This window comes from Liolophura sinensis, chromosome 10, assembly GCF_032854445.1.
Source record: "Liolophura sinensis isolate JHLJ2023 chromosome 10, CUHK_Ljap_v2, whole genome shotgun sequence".
NCBI lineage: Eukaryota > Metazoa > Mollusca > Polyplacophora > Chitonida > Chitonidae > Liolophura > Liolophura sinensis.
The window spans coordinates 21,839,079-21,865,796 of NC_088304.1; the positions used below are offsets into that span (position 1 = coordinate 21,839,079).

The 26,718-nt window shown below is 38.7% G+C and overlaps 2 protein-coding genes across 2 annotated transcripts; one reads left to right on the top strand and one right to left on the bottom strand.

Annotated features, from left to right (window-relative positions):
- Positions 1 to 15,128, bottom strand: LOC135476147 (lissencephaly-1 homolog). The gene is made up of 13 exons (XM_064756068.1): positions 15,018 to 15,128; positions 12,987 to 13,186; positions 11,645 to 11,723; positions 11,154 to 11,228; positions 10,010 to 10,216; positions 9,662 to 9,758; positions 9,029 to 9,100; positions 7,541 to 7,643; positions 6,585 to 6,681; positions 4,426 to 4,557; positions 3,649 to 3,747; positions 3,058 to 3,214; positions 1 to 2,658 (listed from the first exon to the last, which is right to left on the bottom strand). Exons 2-13 carry the CDS (start codon positions 13,016 to 13,018, stop codon positions 2,585 to 2,587), a joined length of 1,224 nt encoding a protein of 407 aa, XP_064612138.1. The 5' UTR covers positions 13,019 to 13,186; positions 15,018 to 15,128; the 3' UTR covers positions 1 to 2,584.
- A 1,640-nt stretch (positions 15,129 to 16,768) lies between these two features.
- LOC135476995 (RNA N6-adenosine-methyltransferase mettl16-like) lies at positions 16,769 to 25,095 on the top strand. Its single transcript, XM_064757143.1, has 8 exons — positions 16,769 to 17,284; positions 17,968 to 18,108; positions 19,140 to 19,395; positions 20,101 to 20,170; positions 21,174 to 21,263; positions 21,716 to 21,876; positions 22,078 to 22,138; positions 23,342 to 25,095. Exons 1-8 carry the CDS (start codon positions 16,960 to 16,962, stop codon positions 23,972 to 23,974), a joined length of 1,737 nt encoding a protein of 578 aa, XP_064613213.1. The 5' UTR covers positions 16,769 to 16,959; the 3' UTR covers positions 23,975 to 25,095.
- The last annotated feature ends 1,623 nt before the right edge of the window (positions 25,096 to 26,718 follow it).

Consider the following 26,718-nt stretch of genomic DNA (forward strand, 5'->3'; position numbering starts at 1 on the left):
TTCAGTTCCTCCTCTCAAAATTTTGAAAATTTTATTTCTTGTTACATTTTACTTTAGCTTATGCTGTTCACTCTTGTTCTCTTATTTCTGCAGCTCCCCCCCCCCCCACCCCATTTCACCTGGCAAAGAATGTCCAATAAAAACCTGGCTATAACTACTTCCTATTCCAAAGTCTAAGTTTGTACACACTTCTAATTTTTGTGTTTACAGAAGAATGAATTGTAAATGCCCCAAGTTTTCTCAAAGGAATGCAAGCCAAGAAATTAGACCCAAGTTGTGGATTCTTGTACATATTTTGCAATAATCATAAAATTTAACAACAAGATAGTGTCAAGCTTTAGCTTTGTCCGGCCAAAATATAGGGGGATTGAAGATTTTGCAAACCAATAACAATATGGGCTTCGTTTGACGAAGCGCTCAATGCTCCACGTTTGCTCTACCATAGAAACCAGTGCTGTTGGCATTAGGCTGTCAGAGTTCTGATGTCAACACTTTCGTGGTGCTTCGTCAAATTTGCTCCAACTACATTGATCATATTCACACTCACTCCTACTTGAGCCACAGCACCTCTCAAAAAATTTATATCTGATTAACAAAAATAAATAGCATTTTCTTCAGATCTCAGAAGCATACAAAACACCTCTTGGTAAACACAAACCACCACTGCCCTGTTCCATGCAGCAATCCTCTGAACTACTTGAAATCTAAACATCTGACGAAAATACCACAAGAGAGATTATTCTGTACTGAACTGATGGCATCAGGATATACCTTCTGAAAACCCTAACAGAAATTTTGCTCCAGTTTTGGCCCCTGTTTATCAATGCTTTGTTTTTTGAGGACTTTCTTCCATATGCAAATTAAGCACCAATCTTAATTATGATGTTTAAAAGTTGTTACTTGTTTACAACTTCTGAAAATTTGGTCTGCTTTCTTCTGGTTTTTTTTCTTTCATCTGAATCTTGGAAAAAAAATTTTGATTTTCCAAATGTAAACGTACATGCTACAGCTTCCAAACAATTCTCTAAACCAACAGATCACTAGAATGCATTGACTGATTAGTTATTGTCATTCAAATTCATGAGACTATATCAGGCTTAAAGTGAATGGTGCAGCACTTCATCATGGAGCCAAAAACAACAATTAATACACAAAAATAAATCTGTGACATTGAACTGTAAATGTCTGGAATCACACTTTTAATATCCAATCTACCAAACCGTATGTAGCTCTAGTCTGTCAACAGAACTTTGTCTTGCCTTTTGGAACAGGCAAAGCTACACAAATCTGTCATACTTCTAATATCTAGAGACATCATGGGATCTTCCCACCACAGGATTAGTGGAGAATCCAGTATATCCAAGTATCAGTATGTAGATAAGAGCGGAGGTGCGAGAGCAGAAATGAATTCAACATACCCAAGGTAGCAACACATTCAGAGTTCAACATTCAAACACTACAGAATACAGAACTATGTACAACTATGCAAAGCCTACCTTAACTTCTCTGCAGACAGCACACAATTACCAACCTAGAGTTGAATTACAACACTCATAAATATATATATATATGTAGGTATGTATATAGATATATTTTTATATATATCACACTGAAGAACAAGCACGTAAGCGTCTTTTTTAAGGCCCCCTCTACTGTACAATCCAAAAGCTCATTTCTCCTACCACGTTCACAAAAAACTACATGTAGCTAGTTTATTAAGACAGGATGTACTGTTACAACCATGTGCTACATGTATATAATAGTGCAGGCCACATCACACTAATTCCATACCTAGACACTGGCAGCAATGTACAGTTGCAACGTTTACTACTCTGGAATTAATTCCCATTTAATATTTATTATTAATAAGTACTGACTAACACTGGACCAAATATGATGTTCTACAATATAACGTTATACTACATAACTTGTTCACGGGTCTGTACAACGTCTGGGTTTGGGATCTTGTGAGGGCTGTGAGCTACAGTTTCCTCTTGTACTTTGTCCTAGACTATGATGTCGTCGTCGTATCCATTCCACAGGTGCCCCTTGGATGCAAGCCTTGTATATGCTAGGACATCTGTTTTGTACACTTTGCACGAGGCTAAATTTACCATCCACATCTTCATCTACTCGTCCAGGCCACAAGTACTACTCGTCCAGACCACAAGGCCCAAACAGGTTGTATCCAGTGTCCAAATATCTGAGTGCTCTGTTCTCTATTATATCGAGTAATACAACAAGGGGAAATCACTGGAGTGCTCACCACACAAGTCAGAAAATGCTGGAAGATAGGGCAGAAATGACCTGGGAATGACGAACCCCACGATCAAGTACACGACTACACAACGTACAGTACACTGAAGCAATAATTTAAAGTCATACATGCGAAACACAATGAGTGAACTTCAGGGCAAAAGTTTTGATCTACAATGTATCACAATGACTTGGAGGTGCACTGTAAGCAAAAATCGTGCTCAGAGTTGAGCCACGGTTAAAGCCAGTCGGCAAGTTACTGCCCCTTACTAACGTTCTTCTATCACCATAGCAGTGACATTCAATCACCAAGGCAGTGACACCGCCCCTAACGACACTCCCACACCTTGACTGACTGCTCCACACTACCGGAAATTACGAAAGGTTTCGTCTTATGCATGTCTGCAAAAAAAAAAAACAAAAAAAAAAACACACATCATAACTCGGTTCAACTTTTAGATTTTTGGATGAAATAAAAAAAATTAACAAAAACAATTAAACATGGACAACTAAAATGTGAATTTCACGAAGATCTTTGCAGTTAACACAGGTAAACAATCATTCATTGGCAGCTAACAAATAACAAGAAAGACATCAAGAAAACCCCATCAAAGCATCATCCTGGATTCAAATGAGTTTAGACATTTGTTGCCAATTGTGAGATTGAATTCTGACTGTTGGTTGAATGAATAATATAAGCGGGAAATTTTTTTCCCCACTTATATTATGGCAGTCAGGAAATGGAAAATTTTTATGTTCTCAAATTTAAGGGTTTATTGAAAGTTCGCAGGAATTACTTACCTAGCGACGTTACGAAATGCGCATGTGCTTCTAAAGTCTTATGGTTTCTCCTATTGGCTATGTCCCACACACGAAGTGTCTTGTCATCTGATGCGCTCAGGACAAATTTGCCTCCAGGGTGGAAGAGTAGCCCTCGCACCCAGTTGTCATGACCCACCTGTCACAAAGAAGTGATAACATGACAAGAGATAACATGCAAAGACTTAATGATACATGCCAGTTGATCGTACCAACATGGATATTAAGGCTCTAGCTGTAAATCAAACTCTTCTTCTCCACGTTGACCCTTGATAGGAATGAAAACTGAACACACTGGATTTAGAATCACTGAATGGCTGATCAAGAAGGGAAATGGTCTTGTGCTTAAAGGGATACAGAATAGTTTCTTATTGGCTGATACGAGAGATAGAGCTGAATTTTAGGTATGGCAGATTCATTTAAGCATGACCAAAAAGCTGTAGGTTTAACCCAGGTAACCCTATCTCCTCTGTAAAACAATCGCTGTCGATTCTGTATCCCTTTAAATAATGATTGGTAAGGTATACCGTAAATACTACAGTCAACAAGGTAAAACAACTGGAACAGCCGTACCAAGGTAAAGAGACAGAGTCCAACACTGACGTCCCACATCTTGATGGTCTTGTCACGAGATCCAGAGATCAGGAAGGGGCCTGAGCGAGCCCCCTTCTTCTGTAAACACAACCAGGAAACAAAGATTAAAATACAGGTATAGGGCTCTGATCATGCCAAAATGTACTCCAGAGACAATGTCCATCCAGGTATAATGTAAAACAGTGCATTATTGTGGTACATCACACTATCCCAAAACCATTCAACTAAAATGATGGTCATCCATTGATCATATTCAAAACTCACTGGCCAAAGGCATGCGGTGTGAAAAGAAAACTTATTAGACCGCGTGGCCAGGATGAGTGGGCATATTATAAAGGACACCATATGGGTTGCACAAGACAACATCAAAACAGGCTCCGTATATCAAAGTGATGTACACCATTTATGTGCATTTATGCATATTTAGAGACATAGGCCTTGTGGCTGGCATTTCAGACTATTTCTAACTTTGAATCAGTCATATATTGCAGAACAAGACTATGGCAAATTACCCGAAAATTTACAAGGTGTATTTGTAGTGGCAAATAATTATCTTTACATCTGATGTGAAAACTTACATTTTTCAAGTACGATACTCTAACTTCCAAGCAACTCAAAACACCGTTTTAAGATCAAGAGAACTCTAAGACTCCAGCAAAATGTGTAATAAAAAGGTCATTTTAACCTACCTATGACATCTGACCTATGCCAAGAAAGAATTGAAGTTCTGAGAGAACTTTGACCCATAGGACTTACGTCATTGCCAGCGCCGTCATTGATGGCCTGGTGGGCAGCCTCAGGTGCCCAGGCTATACACTCCACCACGTGCTCATGTTCTCTTAATTCTCCTTTACACTCCTTAGTGGCCACCACCCACACCCTCACCGTCTGGACACACAGAACATGGATTAAAGGAGAAGAAAACTTAAATTACAAACAAATACCATTGAAAAGAGTAGGCATGTACTCGAAGGTGCACGTCATAAAAAAATTCTAATATGTACTTCAAGATGACAAATTATAAATAAAGTCAGCGCCAACATCTGCTGTGGGCCACTCCATTTTGCCTAAGAACTAATCTTGAAGTCTTCTGTGTTAGGAGCAGAATTTCCCTTGGAAACCACCGAAGTGCAGTTTGTACATTTCCAGTAGAACTCTTCTTATCAGAAGGTAGCGAACAGTACAGTACGTTTTCCATTTGGCATCGGGAAACCGGAATGTTGGATGTATATTCCGAGTTTACACGAACAAGCTGGCAGTTTTAACGACTCTCACTGGCTGAGAGGCAACACACCCCTAGCATAAATTACTGGGTTTTAAAGACGGAGGACGAGATGCAGTCAGCGATTTATGCCAGCTTTGCCGTTTTCAGGCTTTACATGTATGGCGAGGAAAAATCGCAAAATTATGCAGCAAGCACCACCCGATAGAAAAAAAATGTGCCCTTTTCAGCCCATAGTGTCATGTTTTTAAGTTTTCTTCTCCTTTAAGTAACACAGGGATATAGCTGATATGTACATTTATCAGCAGACATTTCACAGTACAAGCCAAACTGTTCCAGCTCCTTACAGAAAGAGTAAACCCATATAAACACTGGCATTTTGGTGATGAATATGTACTTTGTCATATCCAGTGCCTGATTTATCCATTTTGGGTTTTTTAGTTAAATGTCCCACTGGAAAATTTTCACCTCTTTGGTGGTGGCCAATTTTTTGGGTGGAGGAAAACCATTTGTAACTTTAGGGTGTGCACTTTTAAGGGCTTGAAATAAACACTGCCAGTGTAGCTTTAGGGTCTGCCCTTCCGAGGACTTGAAATAAACACTGCCAGCATAACTTTAGGGTCTGCCCTTCTGAGGGCTTTAAGTTAACATTGCCAGTGTAATTTTAGGGTCTGCCCTTGTCCGAGTTTGAGATTAACACTGCCAGTGTAACTTTGGTCTGGCCAGTAGAGTTAAACAAGCACAGGTTCAACCTGTGATTGATAAACATTTGATTCAACTATCAGTGACCATACCTACATTTATAAACAATTTATTATCTAAAAATATCACTTCTACTAGATGCTGAACTTTTAGATGAAAATGTAGTACAATTTGATCATGTTTTCCTGAATTCAACTGGAGGGCCAACTTAGAACAAGGAGAATGAGAAGATCTAAAAAGACACTGAGCAAAGAAAATCTTATCCATCATAAAATGATTACGTTTGGTTCTGTAAGTCAAAGGCACCTCAAAGATCTTCATTTCCCTTAATATCAGCTGAAAATTCCCATTCCTCAACACAGGTACTACTGGCAAGTGCCATTTCGTGGCTAATTTATTTATTTATTTAACTGATTGTTCTTGAACATCATTCTCAAGAATTTTTCACTTATACGATGGTTGTCAATTTCATGGGTTGAAGAAACCAGAGCGCCTTGAGTAAACAATCAGCCTTTGACAAGTTACTGACCAATCTTCCTACCACGTTTTTTGTGGCTGGAAGACTTGGTCTCCTTTCTCACGTGGGAAGGTCTGCCACTAACCTGTGGATGCTGGCCACCTTATATAAGTGAAATATTTTTGAGCACAGCGTACAACCCCAATCAAATACATTTTGGGGTCAATTTCAAACCCTTGACTTGTGTTGTATCATGTTTATGTTTACTTTTTTTATTTATCTGATTGGTGTTTTACCCTGTACTCAAGAATATTTCACTCATAACGGTCAGGATTATGGTAAGAGGAAACCAGGAGAAAAACCCACGCATACCCGCAGGTTGTTGACAGACCTTCACACGTACAGCAGGAGAGCAGCTGGACTTGAACTCATGGCGACCGCATTGGTGAGAGGGTCAATGCTCCAGACTGGCCTGCTTACCCCGTCGGCCACACAGGGCCCCCATCATGTTTAAGTGACAGGTTCACCACTCACCTGGTCATTAGAGCAGCTGGCCAGAAGAGATCCATCGTGGTACACTCTCGCCATACGTACCCACTCTCTGTGACCTGTGAATGTCTTCACACAGTACCTGTCATCAAACACACAAACATTTCAACATCTTCACCAAAAAATCTCAAACAGCTGTTCATTTTCTATTTCCTTACCACAAAAGTACTCATGGTTTTCACTCAAATTTAACTACATTTACATGCATTCTACATAAACCTAAATTATTATTATTATTTTTTTTTTTTTAAATAGTAAAAGCACATTAACACCATTCACAACACTGCTTTTTGCTGTTTTTTAAAAGTTGTATCAAGGAATGAACTGGATCCACACCTACATGCACTTGTTTCAAATCAAAGAAATACACACTTATATTAAGGGAAAATCAAAGACTGGTTGACAATCCCCTGGTGGAAGTATGCAGCCTGCAATGCCATTGGCTAACAAAAGAATAGGCTTTTGAAGACTTTCCTATGTACAGTCAAGAAAAGCAGATTACAACGGTTATAGCACAGTATCAACCTAGCTGCAAGAAGATGCTTGGTTTGGAAACTATCCAAGTTCTCATCTCATAAAGTCCTGACGACAACCATATACACATATACCCTAACCTAGACATGTAGATAAATACAGTACCCTAATTCTTCTAATTTTTGGGACATCTGTTCTGCTCTTTTTACCCAACATACAGGTAACTGAGCTGGGATATTGAGTTTCTTTTTTTTTCACATGGTTAGTCCATCTAATGAGCAACATGTTCATATCTTTACTTTTCCACAAAACTAAAATAAGATAAATGTAACTTTTTGCTTTCAGCACTATTTATATCTGTCCTTAAAAACAGAAGAAGTAAGACAGCTAACATGTTGCAATGTTTTGTCCTGTTTCACAAGAGGGGAGCTAAACATGTCAGGCGTAAGAGCTAATACAATTCTTACCCTGTGGCCACTTCCCACATCTTAATGGTCTTATCTCGGGAGGAGGACACTATGAAATCTCCACTAGGCACAAAAGTCACGCTGGACACATTGTGATCATGGCCTGCACACAGAACACAAAACCATCCATTAAAACAAGCCATTTTACTCAATTCATAATTGTTTTTAAGACAAAAATTTGGTGAACCATAAGAAGATGGTAATCTTAAAGGGTCCAGAAATATGGGCAAAGTGTCAGAGGAAACTACCTTTTCATTCCAGGCACCTGGTAAACCTCCTGATCTCCAGCCACTGCCAAATCACACCGCGCGCGATATAAACATACATCCTTACTGGTCAAGGGTAAGTCATTTCCTGGACAGCTCATAAGACGGCATGACCAGGGTGTGTTACTATTTTTACAACCACAGAAAAGGGATGACAGGATGATAGTTTAACTACATAATTAAAGCAAGCTCTGAACTTCTGATCCTTATAGAGGCTATATCAGAAATTTTAAGGCAAAAAATCCATATTTGCTAATCAAATCTTTTGTATTTACCAATAATAGCTCAAATTATTGCCTTTGAGTAAATGTCAGGCTGGTATCTGTATCATTTACAATGTAATACTTAATATATGACACATCAGGGGGAGATTACTGTGCTTACAGCAAAATCCATATTTGCTCATCCAATTTTCTGTATTTACCAAGAATAGCTCAAATTATTGCCTTTGGGTAAATGCCAGGCTGTGTCATTTACAACGTTTAACCGATATACAATAATTCTTCAACCTTTTCAACTACTTCTCCACCTAATATTTTTTAAAATATTCTGAAATACACTGTAACTTCTGAAACTTCCATCTTTAGTGACACAAATGAATCATTTTAGCGTTATTTTCAGCTTAAATTATTGTATGCTTAAATTCCACTGAATAAAAGTACTTTAGAGGTTGAAAATGTTGAAGACTTACAGTAGCTTGAAGAAGTAATAATGCAACCTGCTTATACAATGCAGGAACTTTATCCCAGTTCTGAGCGGTACTACATGCATAGTTCACAATAATGTTGTGAAAGGTAACTATTTGCGGTATACCAAAACAGCAAAAAATTCAACTGCATTTGCGCTAAATGATTCATTGCCACTGATCTCCAGTATAGCCTCTTTAAGCTGTTTATATACTAATGATATCAAAAACAAATGTATCTTGAGGTGCTACACGTTAATCACACACACAGGGATGAGACAGACACTGGAATGAAAAAGAGGAAACTATACATCACACTCACAATTTTGTCATTTTTAGCATTTCTGAGTTAAATTATTAACATTTTTCTGATGTATTTTTTGTGTAAATAAAGAGGAATTCCTCAAAAAAGAGCGCAAATCTAATGCCTGCACACAGTCCTGACAATCTCAATTTATAACATGCTTTTGGAGAATAAATATTGAAAACTCGTCATTGTTCACAAATGCGTAACACCTGAACTTGGTAGTGCCTTACCATGCATGGTTTTGATACACTCATACCCTCCAAAGTCCCACAACTTAATGGTCATATCTGCTGAGCACGAAACTGCAAAACAAAACACAATCATATACATATGCCTCCTCAACATTGATGTAATTATGTGACTGGAGAAACACTGCACTCAGGGATGTTTTCATTCTACAAAAGGGTCAGGATTTGGGGTTAGTGTAGCCAGCCAGAGAAATGAAATAGCTGCAGACTATGATAGAATTTGATACGGTGTTCCCAACTTTATCTCAAGCGGTTTTAAGCAGATGTGAAGAGAGAAACTGGTAAAGTAGGAAGACCTGGAGCAGTGCAGATATTTAAAATACTCCTGACTGGTGACAAATTGAAATCAAATTAGGTCCACAATGGTGAAAAAGGGCAATTAATACTAGACATTCAAAACCTTGAACTTTGGAATATAAATAAAACTAGAATCCAGATGTCTGAAATTCCCCCCTTCCATCCCTCAACATATCCAAGAATAAAGGAAAGAAAATGAAAATAAAAATAATAATCATTCGATATTATTAAGCTTGTAGATGTTCAGATAATATAAAACACGTGCAATGATCAAATATCTTTGCTGGATGCCTCTACCACCGATACAGGTAGACTTACCTAGGTATTTGCCAGTGTGATCAAAAGCTATGTCCTGCACAGAGTCTGTGTGTCCCTTAAGGGTTCTCTCGTAGTCCCCTGCCTCATAATCCCACACCTGTAACATAAAAACTCTGATAACTGACTGTCAAAACTCACTGCCACATTTCTCGAGTCTACAGTCTTAATTTCTTCTGTCATTTCAGAGCATTTAACAATTCACTTCTGTGCATTACCCATCCAGGATGTGCTTCACAACACACATATTATCTGTTTCTGAAAGGTCAAACTGGAATCCCTATACTACAGGAGTCCTGTCAGGGTCTGTCACTCAATCCATCATGTCTGTAACATACATGCACACATTACCTTGATAGTTGCGTCTTCACTGGCCGAGACGAGCACGCTGTACACCGGGTGAAAGATCACCCTGGTGACAGGGCTCCTGTGGCCTGTAAGGCTGTACTTCTCCGGGGGGCGGGGGATCCACTCCTTTGGGCTCCTACGGTCACGGTTCCCAGTGCCAGAATTGGCCTCCCGCTCCACCTCTGTTAGCTTGGCCTCCAAATCCATAACCTGCGATACATCGGCACAGTACCAAAATAACTATCATGTCACTTAAGTATTACTTGCTACACTGTTTATAGCTTGACTTCCAATTCCATTACATGGGGCACAAGTACAAACCAAGAAAATAATTCCCAAATGTGATGAAGGTTTACTTGCATTTTGCTTTTGCCCCCAACATGTTCTGGCTTATAAAAACGAAGTTCACATGCGACTTATTAGTTAAATTTGAACAAAAAGAATTTATGGAGGTGGATTAAAAGGACAATATTTACATCAAAACTTCACCCAAGCCTCCTTGTTGCAGGACGGATTTCCACCGCTCTTTTATTTAGTGCTGCTTCACTGAGACGACTACCGAAGGCAAGTAAGCAGCCCCGCCCGAGCCATTACGGGTCAACCAGTCGTTACACTATCCCCTTCACGCTGAACGCCAAGCGAGGAAGTTACAACTTCCTCTTTTAAAGTCTTAGGTGTGACTCGATCAAGGATTGATCCTGGATCTACCGGTCCCGAAGCTGATGCTCTACCAACTGTTCTATCCGGGCCGGTACCATGCACGTAGATGTAAATAATGCACCATACTGACACAAATACATGTACATGTAAATAATGCACCATACTGACACAAATACATGTAAATAATGCACTATGCTGACACAAATACATGTAGATGTAAATAATGCACTATGCTGACACAAATACATGTAGATGTAAATAATGCACTACACTGACACAAATACATGTACACGTAACTACTGCACTATGCTGACACAAATACATAGATGAGGAGGAGGTGTCATTAAACTCAAGTGTAGAAGATCCATTCTTCACATTTTTCAGCAGTTCCAAAATATGTATATATAAATATGAATGTTCTAGTTCTCAAACTAAGTTTGTTTTTTTTGTATCTTCTTTAAAAATTTAATAAAAAAAAATGACCTGCCTTTTTCTGCAAGCGAATGACAGAGGTCCATTTTTTTTCTAGCAGTCCTCCATATTTCTTGTCTATGTCACCAGGCTGTAACAGATGTTAACGAAATAAAACATCAGACGGCATGATATTGACATCTAAGAAAGTTAATTATATCAACATTTCCTGGAAAGACCTTAAAGGCAGTTACTTCAACCTATAAATCAAATGAAGGCTATTTCAATACATTTAAATGTTACCATTACATTTCATTCCAAATATTACGGCAAATGACCTAATGCAAGTTTCTTTGACAGGCAGGATGATATCTTACTGGAAAAATGAAAGACTCTGCATGAAAAGTAATATTCTGCAAGATTTACTTGCCTGTAAGATGCACTATTTTGGGCTTAACCCTGATTCAAAATTATCTTAAAAATATTTGACAGCTTAATATATTTTTTCCACTATTAAAGCTTTGGGGAATTACAATTCAAAACCATGTATACAACAAAAAAACTGACCATATCAGCCTCCTTCTGAAACTCTGCCAGAGAATTGATATAGCCACTGGAGCTTAGGTAGTCTGCTATAGCTTTGTTCCTGGAGAAAAGACAACAGAAATTGTGTGGAAGTTCACCGGAGATACACAAAAGTAAACATACACTTATTCATATTTAGTTCATATTTGAAACTTCACAAAGACACAAACAAAATCTTCAGCTAAATGTGGTTATTGTGGATTTTGGTCCACCTCTTGCAAAAAAAATTGTGTAGTACAGGCAGGGCCATATCAAGAAAAACATTAAAGGTTATGATCCTAAACTTTAATGGTGACACTATGACGATGCATAAAGAAATTTTAAAAATGCAACTCAAAATGATGCTTTCTAAGAGCTTTTAAGTCTGAACAAAAAAAAAATTTGAATTAAAACTTAACTTTTCATTGGTAACCCATCATATTTTTGTTTAATTTACTTGCTAGTTTCAATATAGCTTATTTTGTTTGGCCAGCCAACACATTAGGAGCCCAAACATTTTCCAGAACTAAAATGACTCAAGATAAGGCCCGGATAGGTTCAATGGGTGCTCTAATGAGGAAGATGGAAAGGTCTACACCAATTTACTGAAATCTATGTAGGGCATAAACCCTATTTGCAGACAAAAACTTCCCTTCTCAAATCTGAAAACAAAAATGGTCACATTGACACCCATAGCAAATTGCACTTCATGTCTCTACAACTTATTCTGTCATAGTAGTTACAGGCTAACTTAGCTGAGTCAGCTTCATGAAACCAGCCCCACATATTGCAGATATTAAATTTAATCTGTAATTTAACATCATAGATATTAAAAAGCCACTCTGGTCAGAATACAAATTGCGTAGAAATATTACAATGATATGAAAAAAATCCTACAGAGTAAGCCAAACACTATGCTTCAATAGGATTTTGATGAAGACCGTTATTTAACCCATATATCTGAAGATTCCTTGAAAAACAAAATCTTCGGCTGTGTTCGTATAATTTTCCTGATGTGACATGATAATATTCCCTGCAAGATGTCAAATATCAGTTTTAATTCACTGCAATATTTTCACAATTTAGGAAAGCACTTCGGTCTATCCCAGTCTTTATCAATAATTCACCTTGCTTTTATGTCACAGATGTTTTGACACCAAGGTAGCAATTCAAAACAGCAATTTTACCAGTGTACATTAGAATGGTCATGGAGCTTCACAGTACATGGATACAATGCAGAGTTCAAATTCACTCCATTTTCTTATCTGCCTAGTGCACAACCACCATACTTTTTTCCAGGCTCTAAAATCCCAGTCCCTGTTGATAACCAAACAGCCATACTTACAGCTCTTCACGTTGTCTTTGAGAGAGAACCATACTGATCTGCTGTTAGTCAACAATAGTGGTGAAAAGATGGGTGAAAGAGAAGTCTTATGTTTGCAAAGGCTTTCTCCTTGAAGAAAATGTGAAACCTGTCAGCTGACGATATCGCGCGAAAAGTATTTCTTGATAGGTTCGAAACTTTGTCAGCACGTCCTGTTGTACCTGAAAGCAAAGAAAAATTACTGTTACAAAAAACACCAAAATCAGACAAACATGCCCAATACTTTTAAATTTAAGACATTTAAATTACCACAGAGCAAGAATGAATAGATCAGGTTCGAACTTCCACGTGTCACACATGGTTGATGATGCTTCACACCGTACAGGGTTAATTTTTCATCGAATCTTGCAAGAGTTGAAACTAAACTTGTACTAAACTTGGTCACACTGGAATTAAATTTCAAATTTCTTGTATATGTAAAATGGCACTATAAGCAATTTTCTCAAGGGAACTGAGCTACAACATGTAGGTTGTATCAAAAACAAATACCCAATTCTTCATACAAGTACAGATGTTACTGATATCTTAATTAATCACCCTTTTTTTAATGTTTCTTTATGGGATTCTCTTAACTTTGATTTACACAAATAATTTTGTCCTCAAAAAACGAGGCCAACTGCAATTCATATTTGTACATTGAGAAATCTGCACATTTTCTGAGGAAGAAATATTAAAGAAATTAACACATGCAACAAACATGTAAGTATGCAGATTTAGAACAAAATAATATGCCAGAAAGGAAAATCATGCTGTGAAATAAGATCATTAAGAAAACAAGATATAATTGATTTCATAGTCATTGGTCTTTTTATAATGATGTACCTAAGAATATTTCACTTCTGTGATGGCTGACATACACTGTTATCATGGTGGTATGTTGTTTATAATACAAAACCATTCTACAAAGATAATGCAGTGAATATGTATGCATTTACATCGTACATAACAAGTTTTCAGTCTTATGATGAAAAATTTACGTCAATCCCTTTTCCTGTCAAAAAACCCTGACTTCCTACAGAATTAATCTATAGCGCAGCGTTTCATTTTGTTTGGGTACTAAGGTACTCCTAAACGACAGAGGACAGGATGGAATCCAACCCTGGATGTTCCTGCAAAAGAGGCAACAAACATCTAGTGCAAACCACTGCATGTTGTCTGCTGTTGATAATAACGAGCTAGTGATGTTTAGCATTATCAATACTGTCAATGAACAGAGTTATCAAGTTTGATTAGTTACAGCAGACACAGGAGTCATTATCCTCATAACAAAGCCACCGTCAAACTGGCAGCAGGCCAGATATGTTCCTCATGCACGGCAATATGTGATAACTCACTCAGCAAGCACTGCCAAAATCTTGATACAGGTAAAATTATGCACCAAGCGGCGTGAAATAAAGAATATCAACATCGGCTGATCTGTTTCTGCAACCTGTACATACTGTCTACTTACCCTATTATCCAGACTGGTAGACTGTCTTTTAGGAAATTTTACCAATACACTACTAAGATAACCAACTAATGTCTTCATTCTAGCTTATTGAAAAGAAAATTATCAACAGATTTCCTTTTTGGATGAATTCACAACCCAAATCTCTTCGAATAAGTTAACAGCCTGTAACTGTACAAAGTCAAACTGTCAGGTAACACTAGACTGGTTAGTATCACAACAACAACAACAACATGGACTGTCATTTCCAGTTGAGCTCTCACTAGGCGAGCCGTTCAAAATTATCAAAACGTTGCACAAGATTCAAAGAGTTAAAATCTTGAATGACATGTAAATAAGTATGTGTATCGCATGCGATTACTTCTTAAACTATCGGAAATATGGTCAAACCGGTATGAGAAGACTCATCACTAATTATGAATGAAGTCATTATTCCAGGCGGCCATCTTTTGAGGTCACAGCCGAGAAATAAACGACAGAGAATTGTCGAACAGATGAAAACCCGACAGACGATCGAACGAAAATAAGAGGATACATCAGCCTACTTTAAGGATAAATAGATGACATTATTCTGTTGGGCCAGGGACGACAGCCAGCTGTAAATATCGGATAATTTATCCCAACTTCCACACGTTAAGGCTCCAAATCGCCGTTTGCGCAGACAGGCTTGCGCATAGCGGAAATTGTGATTTGGAACTTACGGAAATTAACGATGCGTGACGACCGTTTACGATCGTTTACACTCGCATCTTTCCTAGGCGGAAGGGGACTTTCGGAACCCTAGCACATTACAAACTGCAAAGGGAAAATTAAGGTTTCCGATGCAGAGCATGTTCTATGGAAAGGTACAAGACTCCTAACAAAAACACATGGCCGCGAAACGTTAGTCGAGCGCATTTGCAATTCTTGACATTTAATTCATTGTCATTTGCGCAAAATTTGTTTGTTTCTGTGGAAGATTAGAATGTGAACGTAACATCTTTAAATCGTACATGTACACTGCTATAGACATTCGAGTTGTCACTGAAGTGGCGACATATTTTGAGGAAATTATCTTGAAGCTCCTCCAGCTAAATATCTTTACTGTAAATCATGAAATTCCAGGAAGGTTAATCAAGCCCCGTTTAATTCTCAGACGATGTACTTGTTTTACCAATTTGCGAAATGACATGATTTTTGTCAAAAGCTTCCAATCGCAGGGTTGTTGATACTAGAGTTTGTCTTGTTATCTTTCTGTAAGTCCATTTTACAAATCACATTGGTTTGGCTTTTCACTTATGTCACCGGTATCTACATGTCATTTACGCTTACTACAGGTTTCAGGCTTAAATGAGTACAACTAAATTCGCAACTTTTGTGATTATCTTTTAGGTACCTAGAGAAAAATATCTCTGATGATACCTGTGGAAAAGCAATGGAATTCCACCGATAAATATTGCCAGAATTATGTATACAAGGAAGCACATTTAATTTTCTACTAAATTCTGCTTTTTTGCCAGCAGATTAGATCATCTTGATTGGTGTTTATTTTCCTTATAGTTAACATGTAATACTTTAATAACCTTTGTTGAACTGCTTTTGTATTTTCCCTGTAATGAGAGTCAAGTAGACCAGCTATAATACCCGTAAAACTACTACATGTAAAACTAACCATGAGATATGTATGACTTCCAAATACAACTTTGAGTGTGGTCTTCACTGACTTATTTGTCAAGCACATCCTTCTCTTGCTGCGTGTTGTAGCTTTAGTGTACTTAAACTGGAACTGGATACAGTTTCACAGCTTGCAAGTAAACTAGCCTCCAACATGCACTGTAAGTTGGTTGTGGCTCTGCATTAGAAGGATCATCTTTTACTTGGTGAAGGACAGTAGCTCTTGGCTTTGTTTTGTCTATCTGGAAGCCTGACTACCATCATTTATATGTGGTTGAAATGTCCTTGAAAAACAAAAAAAAGGGATGCAGAATCGATTCTGAATGGTTGATGTGAGAGATAGGCAAGCCGAGGCTATGCGTAGCATAAACTGGTTTTTAGGTATGTATGTATTATACATGTATTCAAGCATGACCAAGGCTGCTGGGTTAAACCAAGGGAATCCTGTCTCCACTGTCAGCCAATCAGGATCCATTCTGTTTGCTTTTAAGAAAAGGAAGTTAATTATGAGAAGGTTGATTATTTGATCCTTTTTTTGCTTGAATTACCTGAAATGGTTTTTGGCTAGTGGACTTTAATTTAGCAGTGTTTTTTAAAATTTAGTAGTGCTTGCTAGTGGCAGAAGCCATTGGTTTTCTTTACACCATTAAACAATATGATATATTTATTGTGAATGAAAAAGATGGCTTAACATCAGAGGTACAGTGCGTACAGGCATGGTTATGATGTTGTCATCTCGGTCGTAAATCATGTATGTAATTTTCTGAGTCTGGAGATATATGAGTCTACAGTATCAAAACTTATTTTGTTTTAAAATTTCAGGTAATAAAGACCATGGCTCTTAACAAGTTTATGCACCCAAGAAACATCTACAAGAAGCCCCCAGACTTCAAACAGTTGGCTGTTGATTGGCCAGAGTTCAGGAAACATGTGACTCAAGAGCTGAATGGGAAAGTCACGCTAGACTTTAAAAATGCTGATGCTCTTCGCTGTTTGACTAAGATTTTGTTGAAGAAAGACTTTGGACTGGACGTAGATATGCCTCTTGATCGCCTAATTCCCACCATCCCTCAGAGGGTTAATTATATTCTGTGGCTGGAGGACGTCCTGCACGAGTCCAAGCTGGAAAGTGGTCAACCAGTAAGAGGAATTGACATAGGTTTGTACAGTAAACATGGATGTATCTTAAAGGATAAATGAAATGACTGTCTAAACTGCAGATTAGGGGAAATGAAGACAGTTGTGCGCCCTTATAAGGTTCATGAATCAATCAGAATGTGTCTTGTCACTTAAGGTATGCTAAAGTTTAGGTGAAATACAGTATGTTCCTCAGACAGGGGAGCAGTATCCTCTGGGCTCTTGGTGCAGTCTGACATGTAAAGACATAAACTGTATTAGACCAGCCCCGACAACACAGTTGGTAGAGCATCCGCTTCGGGAGCGGTAGATCCAGGTTCTATCCTGGTTTCAGTCACACCAAAGACTTTAAAAGAGGAAGTTGTAACGTTCTCGCTTGGCGTTCAGCATGAAGGGGTTAGTGCAAAGACTGGTTGACCTGTATCGGTAGTGCAAAGACTGGTTGACCCATATCGGTAGTGCAAAGACTGGTTGACCCGTATCGGCATACGGGGTGGGGCGGGGCAGGGCAGCTTACTTGACTTCGGTAAGGCATCTCAGTGAAGCAGCACTAGATAAAAGAGCGGTGGAAATCAGTGCTGCAACAAGGAGGCACATTACATGCAGTCTAAGGATTCCTTTGTCATCATATGACTGAAAAATTGTTAAGTACAACGTTAAACCCCAAGCACTCACTCACTCACTATAACTGTTTTGCTCACCCAGGAAGTGGGGCTTCCTGTGTTTACCCTCTCCTCGGTTGTAAGATGAACAATTGGCATTTCCTGGCAACTGAGGTGGATGAAGAAAATCTGGTCTACGCTCGTCAAAATGTTGAAAAAAACAGATTTTCTGAGATGATAACAGGTAATTTTTTTTTCAGCTTTTTTTAAGGTCTAAAATTTTTCTTTTATTACAAGGTGTTATTTATAACTGTCTGTTCTATTTCTGCCAGCAATGAATTGGGTTTCCTTATGGGTAGTGTATTATATTGTTATATTTTACTGTGAAATATCCTTGGCTCAGTTGGTTAGCGCGCTTTCGCAGCGTAAAAACCCATGAGTCTCTCACCAATGCGGTCGCCGTGAGTTCAAGTTCAGCTCATGCTGGCTTCCTCTCCGGTTGTACGTGGAAAGGTCATGCAGCAACCTGCGGATGGTCGTGGGTTTCCCCCAGGCTATGCCTGGTTTCCACCCACCATAATGCTGGCCACCGTCATATAAGTGAAATATTCTTGAGTACGGCATAAAACACCAATCAAATAAATAAGTAAATTTGGACTATGTATAAAGATACATGTTAGTGAAAGTAAATATATCACTATTGTCACCTGGTAGACATCTGTGACCAAGAGGAGGAACATGACTCGAGAGTCTCTAACCAGTGCAGTTGCTGTGAGTTCAAGTACAGCTCCTGCTGGCTCTCTCTCCAATTATTGTTTTTGCTCTGCCGAGTTTCCACCCACCAAAAGTGAGTTATGAAAATATGTGAAAAATGGTGAAGTATTCCATAGTATGATGTAAAAACGCCAATCAAATAAACAATAAAAAAATTAACTAAATGGCAAAAGAAAGCAGGATTTTGATAGTATAGGATTTTTATGATCAGTGATTTTTGCAAACTTTATGTTTAGCCACCAAATACAGACTAAGTATTAAATTGCTTTAATGCACTGTTATATAAATGCTTTCAATACAGTGTTTATCCAACAAAATGCAATGTTTTTTTAATAAAATGTGACTTTGTAAAGTCTGAAATGTTACATTTTTGCAGTTGGATATCATCCTACCTAACAAACCTCAAAAGACTTTTCTAAGATCAATAGACTTCCCAGAATCAGGCAAAATGAGCAAAATAGGTCAGTTACATAATTGATTCCTTTTGATGTGGCATTTCAGTTCAGAAAGTGTCACCTGAATCTGTACTTGCTGGTGTGGTGACGGAGACCTCAGCGCCATTTGATTTCTGTATGTGTAACCCACCGTTCTTTGCGGACCACATGGAAGCACAGGGTCTGACGTCCCGCAGTGATGATCGCCCTGACCCCCGCTCATCCAGCATGGCCAGCTGTGTGGAGCAGATCGCAGATGGCGGAGAGGTCGCATTTGTGAAAAAAATGATCTACGAAAGCCTTGAACTTAAAGATAAAATCAGGTAATGGTTGAATTTCTGATGGCACTGAGGAGGAGTAAAGATAGTAAACAGTTGTACTTGGGATACTTCGAAGTATTTGAATTTTGTTGAAGGTTTTCAAAACCTTGAAAGTCCTTGTTAAAGATAAGTCTTTGAAAGTTTTTCAATGATATACGTCGTATTTCATTATTAACCTGCGGATGGACGTGGGTTTCCCAGGGACCTTGCCCAGTTTCATGCCACCATAATGCTGGCTTCCATCATATAAGTAAAATATGCTTGAGTACGGTGTAAAACACCAATTTTATTATCTTTCAATTGGACCAATAAATATCTACCAAAGTACTATCCATTAATCTCAGCTTGAAGGTTTGTAATGCAATGTAATGGTCCTGGAAATTGCTTAAAAACAAGGAATATTATGTTCATGATAATCCTTGAAAATCATTGTTTTTCACGTTGGGATTCCTGGATGAAATTGTTCTTAGAGAATGTGAAAATATTTGGCCACATGTTTTGAAATAACGGAATGTATTTTTTGACACCTGCAGTGTCACAGTCAGGCTGTCAACAAAAACTACCCAATCAGCTCTTCAATAAAGGTCTTTAAACAGAAGTTTTATACAGTATTCATTATACTTTTATTTCCCCTAATTCTGGATTGGTAGTATTCATAAAAATTGTTTACATTTATGTTACCCTTAGGTTTATGTTTCTTTTTGTTAGGATATTCACCAGCATGCTTGGTAAAAAATCCAGTTTAGTTCCGTTGAAAAATGAGCTGAGACTTCTTAAGGTAAGAGTAGGTCAACCTGTTGTCCAAAAGAAACCACATTATATTGTTTACCATGATGTTTACACATGACGTGGCGTCCTTGGGTAAAGTATGATTGTTTAAAAGAGGAAATATAAGCAGTCCATTTTGGAACAATGCAAGTATTTTAATATTACTTACATTATAAAGGCAAGCATTTTAGCACCCCAGCTGCCTTTTGTCACACCAGTGTGATATAATCAACAGAACATATGAGGAATAGATAAGGGAATTCGTAAGTAAACAGCCCATTCAGTGTCCTGTCTGGGTGGGGTGTCATGTGTGTCGTATCTTGGTGTTCCGCTCACAGCTCACTGACACCCTGATTGGCTCTGTCAACTCAAGTGTTATTCTTAAGTGCCCAGCCTGGATGAAGTGTCATGTCTGGTGTCTTGGTGGTCGAGTGAACCAGTACACCGTGTCTGTGTGGGGTGTCATGTATGGTGTTGTTGGCATGGTGATGAGCTCACAGCCCTTACTGGCTCATTGAGTTAAATTGTTACTCTGAAACGTCCAGTCTGGATCCAGTGTCATGTTTGGTGTCTTGTGCACGTTGCACTAGTTAGTGAAGCAGATTCCGGCTTGCTGGGGCCGTTGCTGGCTCAGTCAGGTAAAATGTTGTTCTTGATACAGCAGACTGGCCTCTGTTCAGTGAACTTGAGATCAGTCAGATCAAAGTCTTGCAAGTTTACTTCTGGCTTTAAGTCAGGAGGTTTGTCTGATCCTTTGTTTAGACCTGGTTTCCTCCCCTTGTTTCCACCAGTGGTTTCCTCCACTCGTTTTCACTACTCGTTTCCTCCGCAGTAAACCTGACCACAAACATGAGAGTTAAAATTCCTGAGAACAACAATAAGTAAATAAATACTTAGATCCATTTTTATTGAGACTGGCCTACTGCAAGGACAGACCGTCATGTTATGATCAAAACAGTTGTGATGTTAAAACCCAGAGAAATGGTCGGAACCTGCCTGTGTTTGTTTTGCAGGTTCCAAAGTTCAGTAGTACAGAGTTCTGTCAGGGTAAAACGATGAGGTGGGGGATAGGCTGGTCATATGATGAGACAGTTGTCTTCCCTGTGAGTGCTGTGCAAAACTGTTATCATTCTACCAGGCCCCGTTGTTTGAAAGTGTATTATCAGTTAAGCCCGGGATTAACATCAGTGTAGATTAAAATGCCATTAGGTTTGTAATAGGCCAAGACTGGTCCTAGATTTAAGCCCGGCTTCACTTAATACGCCTTTGAGCAATTGACCCCTGTCTTGAAGCCATTGTGAATACCTAAGTGAGATGGCTATAGTTTCATGTTAAGAGAAAGCCATTGTGTCAAGTAATTCGAAGGAGAAAAGTATCTTGTGCACAGTATTTCCTGAATTCACGTACAGTGTATGTGTATGAAAATGCAGGTTTGAATTCAGGCCATGTGTTAAAGATTGCAAGTAGTTATTTACTTAATTCAATTTTGATTGGTCAGAAATGCAGCCTTTTTTCTTCTTTCAAGTTATGTCTGGATTCTCTTTCTTCCCATCAGAAATCACTGTTCCAAGAAAAAAAGAAGGACAAGCCACCACTGGTTTATGTGATTCCGGAAACTGGCCCATGGCAGAGTTACAGTGTGGAGAGTGTGACACAGGTCATCACCAAACATCTACAGCAGCTTCAGGTGAGTGCTGGGAGATTTCTGTTGTCAAGGTAACAGTGGAGGAGTTAGTGTGGAGAGTGTGACAGAAGTCATAACCAAACATTTACAGCAGCTTCAGGAGAGTGCTGGGAGATTTCTGTTGTCAAGGTAACAGTGGAGGAGTTAGTGTGGAGAGTGTGACAGAAGTCATCACCAAACATTTACAGCAGCTTCAGGTGAGTGATGGGAGATTTCTGTTGTCAAGGTAACAGTGGAGGAGTTAGTGTGGAGAGTGTGACAGAAGTCATCACCGAACATCTACAGCAGCTTCAGGTGAGTGCTGGGAGATTTCTGTTGTCAAGGTAACAGTGGAGGAGTTTGTGTGGAGAGTGTGACAGAAGTCATCACCAAACATTTACAGCAGCTTCAGGTGAGTGCTGGGGGATTTCTGTTGTCAAGGTAACAGTGGAGGAGTTAGTGTGGAGAGTGTGACACAGGTCATCAGGGAAAATCTACAACAGCTTCAGGTGAGTGATCGGAGATTTCTGTTGTCAAGGTAACAGTGGAGGAGTTAGTGTGGAGAGTGTGACAGAAGTCATCAGGGAACATCTACAACAGCTTCATGTGAGTGATGGGAGATTTCTGTTGTCATGATAACTGAAGAGGAGGTACAGTGTAGAGAGTGTGACACAGCGCATAATAGGACATCTACAACAGCTACAGGTGAGTGATAGGAGATTTCAGTTATCATGGTAACTGTAGAGGAGGTACAGTGTGGAGAGTGTGGCACAGCACATAATAGGACATCTCCAACAGCTACAGGTGAGTTATAGGAGATTTCAGTTATCATTGTAACTGAAGAGGAGTTACAGTGTGGAGAGCGTGACACAGCACATAATAGGACATCTCCAACAGCTACAGGTGAGTGATAGGAGGTTTCAGTTATCATGGTAACTGTAGAGGAGGTACACTGTGGAGAGTGTGGCACAGCACATAATAGGACATCTTCAACAGCTACAGGTGAGTGATAGGAGATTTCAGTTATCATGGTAACTGTAGAGGAGGTACAGTGTGGAGAGTGTGGCACAGCACATAATAGGACATCTCCAACAGCTACAGGTGAGTGATAGGAGATTTCAGTTGTCATGGTAACTGAAGAGGAGGTACACTGTGGAGAGTGTGGCACAGCACATAATAGGACATCTCCAACAGCTACAGGTGAGTGATAGGAGATTTCAGTTATCATGGTAACTGTAGAGGAGTTGCGGGAACCCCATTTTAATGAGCTCCAGAGCTGAAGAGACAGAGCAGAGAAGAAAGCTAAATTTCGTTCTAGTGGGAAGGTCTGCCAGCAACCTGCGGATGGTCGTGCGTTTCCCCGGGCTCTGCCCGGTTTCCACCCACAATAATGCTGGCCGCTGTGATATAAGTGAAATATTGTTGAGTATGGCATAAAACACCAATCAAATAAATAAAGAAAGAAATAAAGAAATGAATTCGCTTCTTGATGTATTATTTATTTTTTTTATCTTCTAGATCAAGTGTAAAAAGCGCAAGTCAAACAAGCAGTTTCAGCGCCTAGCATTGTGTGCAGTAGAAAACACTTGGAGCAACCAAAGAAGGAAACGAAGAGCACTGAGAAAACAGACGATGGAGCCAAGTAAGGGAAAACCAGGGGAGATAGCTCAGACAGAGGGAGACAATTCTTCAATCCAGTGTAAAACGGATCAAAATTTGTCAGCTTCCATCAGTGCAGAAGGTACCTCTGAATATGTGCAGGTGAAGGAGGACGCTGGGACCTCAATAAATGATAACGGGAAGAGAAAACTTGAAAATGATGATTGTCATGAGGCTCAGAATGGGAATAAAACACTGTGTGTCAATGACAAAATTGCTACTGAGGGAATAAGCAATGATGAACAAAACCTTGATACAAAGACAAAACCTGACGAGCAAACGGCTGCAAAATCTGCAGACATTAACACCTCTGAAAAGAGTGACATGAACAGCAGAACCAAGGAGGCCTTCTTGTTCAAGTGCCTGCTTGACATACGACAGGGAGAGAGTGGTGAAATCAGCCTGGAGATGTCCTGGCTTGAGGGAGAAAACAGGGAGTCCATGCATCAGGTCATGCAGTATCTCAAAAATCAGCTGAATCATAAGGCTTAAATATGCCATTTTTTTCATTATTTATAAAGTGTCAATGTCAGCATTTCCGTTTCACTATGCAGTCTAGCCTGGAAATAAGCTGCAGTACAAGGACATTGCTGTGCACCCAATGGTATTTTGGAAGAGACAGATTGTTTAGATGCAGGACAAAACCCCCCATGTAAACAACATTGTAACATTTTACTAAAATGGATAGATGGAAATCTTTCCAATTATACCTTTACATCAACTTGAAAATTATTTCCATGCATATAGAATGTATAGTATCACATCATATGATCGCTGCATGGCTGGTTGTAAAAAGTGTCCAAAAAAACATCTTCTGTTGTTATATATGCCGTAGTATTTGTGAACTGGCCCTTTGCACGCTTTATAAACGTAATTAAAATATTCAGAAACAGTGACATATTACAGAAAAGACCAAAACGATGCACCACTTGGACTGACTTGTCTTAGACGAAATGTGTTTACCCTTGTGTTGTCTGTGATTAGGTATGTTGACGTCTGATCTGCTTCTCTTGTTATACTTCTGTTATACAAATACTTTTGATAAGACTGATATAAATTGTCAAATAAATTACCGGGATATTGAATAGTGAACTGTTTCCACCACAATGATTCACCTTGATAACATACAAAGTCACTGCTCTGCAATCCTGTACGCATACGATAAACAGCCCTAGTTGTGACAGTATGGTAATTTTGGCCTTACAGATGTAATGGCGAGATCTTAGCACTCACTAAGTAGAGAATAATGCATGTATCTACATGTGTATGGCTGTCAATCAGTCTACTTTATATTGGCTTAGCGGGCAATATTTAAACGTATCACACGACTTCATGCAGCTTTACGAACTTCTCAGTCCGGTGTGTTATCGGTGTTCTGAAGGTACATATTGTATTAGAGACTCTCGAGGTTTGTTACCGTCATTTTTGTGTGCGTGGTATCATTATGTATGCGTGCCTGTATTATGTCATACATAAAATCACATCATGCAAATTAAACAGAGGATGTCATTTCATTTGATAGATATTATGTAATGCAGGGTGTTAAATGTACTTTGTTGATGGACAGGATCCATTCATGATTTAAAAAAAAAACTTTGTTATATTTGTTGTTTTGCTTTCTTCAGTAGCTGAGAAAATAAAATTTCTTAAAATCTCACCATACAGGTTGTTGTATTTGTAGAAAGGTATTGTTAATCCTATATCTTCTAAAACTTGGGATACCTGGTCTGCTCATTTCAGCCAATATATACGTACCTGTAGCCAGAATATTGAGTTTCTTTTTTTCTTACATGGTTAGACCATCTAATGAAGAACATATTCATATCTTTACTTTTCCAAAAGGCTGGTAAAGACATGGAATATTCTACTTTCAACTCTACTGATACCTGTCTCAAATTTTAGAAGAATTAGGGTATGTACATATAATATTACATACATGTATATTTGTATAAGATGCATCTTGTGCAGTCGTATATGTGAACCAAATTTCCAGTGTAATATCAAGGTGGAATGTGCGAGTCTAAAGCCTATATGTAACGGGGGTCAGCAACCTGTGGATGGTCGTGGGTTTTGCTCGGGCTCTGCCAAGTTTCCTCCCACCGTAATCCTGGTCGCCGTCGTATAAGTGAAATATTCTTGAGTACAGCGTAAAACACCAATCAAGTAAATAAATAAATATATGTAACTGTGGGGCAGTGTAATACCACGCCATCCACCATCTTGTAAACAAATATGACTCCATTTTAAGCGTATAATGCATACAAAAAATGATGCCATGATGCAACTGTCTGCTGAGTTTAGCCCTTGGGACATTCACAATCTGATGGCTCTTCATTATTTTTTTTCTGTTTTAATTTTTTGTGAACATCTTCATAAACTCTTTTCACCTGTATTTTTGTGTTAAAAAATTTCCGAGCCTTTCTAAACCAATGCTGTTCAATAAAAACTGGCAGGTTGTCAATGTGTCGGTCTTATTCGAGACAAGAAATGTTTGGTTCTACTCTGGCTCTACTATGACATTTCATCAGGAGGTTTGTTAGCCTTCTGGTAATATGTGTAAAGGCAAAGAAAACACCAAAATAAAGTATTTATCAGATAAAAGACCATTTAACACTGTCCAGGAAAATAGTTTGACTTATTTTTTTTCAGAATTTTTCTAACCGACTGAAATGCATTTAAAACATAGGATTCTATGGTGGTCTGTTGGGACCAACGAAAATACATTTAAAACATAGGATTCTATGGTGGTCTGTTGGGACCCAAAGGGTGTCAGTGGTGTCACAGCAATATTTTTGGTTTGAAATAGTTCATTTCAAGGTCTATATGTTGAGTGCATTCATAGCTCTAAATGGAGATGCATTTTTCCCCCTTCAATCATTAACTTAATTGCCTTAGCACATCTACAATGCGAAAGATTTTGTATACATTTATTAATTAGTCTATGCAATGATATTTCCCTTGTGCGTCAAAAAAGTGAAGTTAAAGATTCGATAAAACAGCAGTGCCTGGAATAACCCACTGGCCATTGGCAAGTCACTGATGAACTTTCTGATGCAATGCACAGATTGTCACCAATCCAGTTGGAAGAAATATCCAGTGGACTTCATGTAAGATCACACAAACCATGAGCCCATGAGCATCGGTAACTGCTTACTGCCGTCTTGTCCCGAAGAATCATGAAGAGGCAGCAGAATGAGTTTGTATTTTTGTGATGATACCCTACATGTAATTCCTCA

Excerpts from the sequence above, each read along its gene's own strand:
- LOC135476147 (XM_064756068.1), bottom strand. The coding sequence starts at position 13,018 with ATGGTTCTCTCTCAAAGACAACGTGAAGAGCT. Across the intron at positions 11,724-12,986 it reads CAAAGACAACGTGAAGAGCT|GAACAAAGCTATAGCAGACT; the intron begins GTAAGTATGGCT and ends TCTTTTCTCCAG. Across the intron at positions 3,215-3,648 it reads GACTCTGTCTCTTTACCTTG|GTGGGTCATGACAACTGGGT; the intron begins GTACGGCTGTTC and ends TCTTTGTGACAG.
- LOC135476995 (XM_064757143.1), top strand. The coding sequence starts at position 16,960 with ATGGCTCTTAACAAGTTTATGCACCCAAGAAACATCTACAAGAAGCCC. Across the intron at positions 19,396-20,100 it reads GAACTTAAAGATAAAATCAG|GATATTCACCAGCATGCTTG; the intron begins GTAATGGTTGAA and ends TCTTTTTGTTAG. Across the intron at positions 20,171-21,173 it reads ATGAGCTGAGACTTCTTAAG|GTTCCAAAGTTCAGTAGTAC; the intron begins GTAAGAGTAGGT and ends TTTGTTTTGCAG.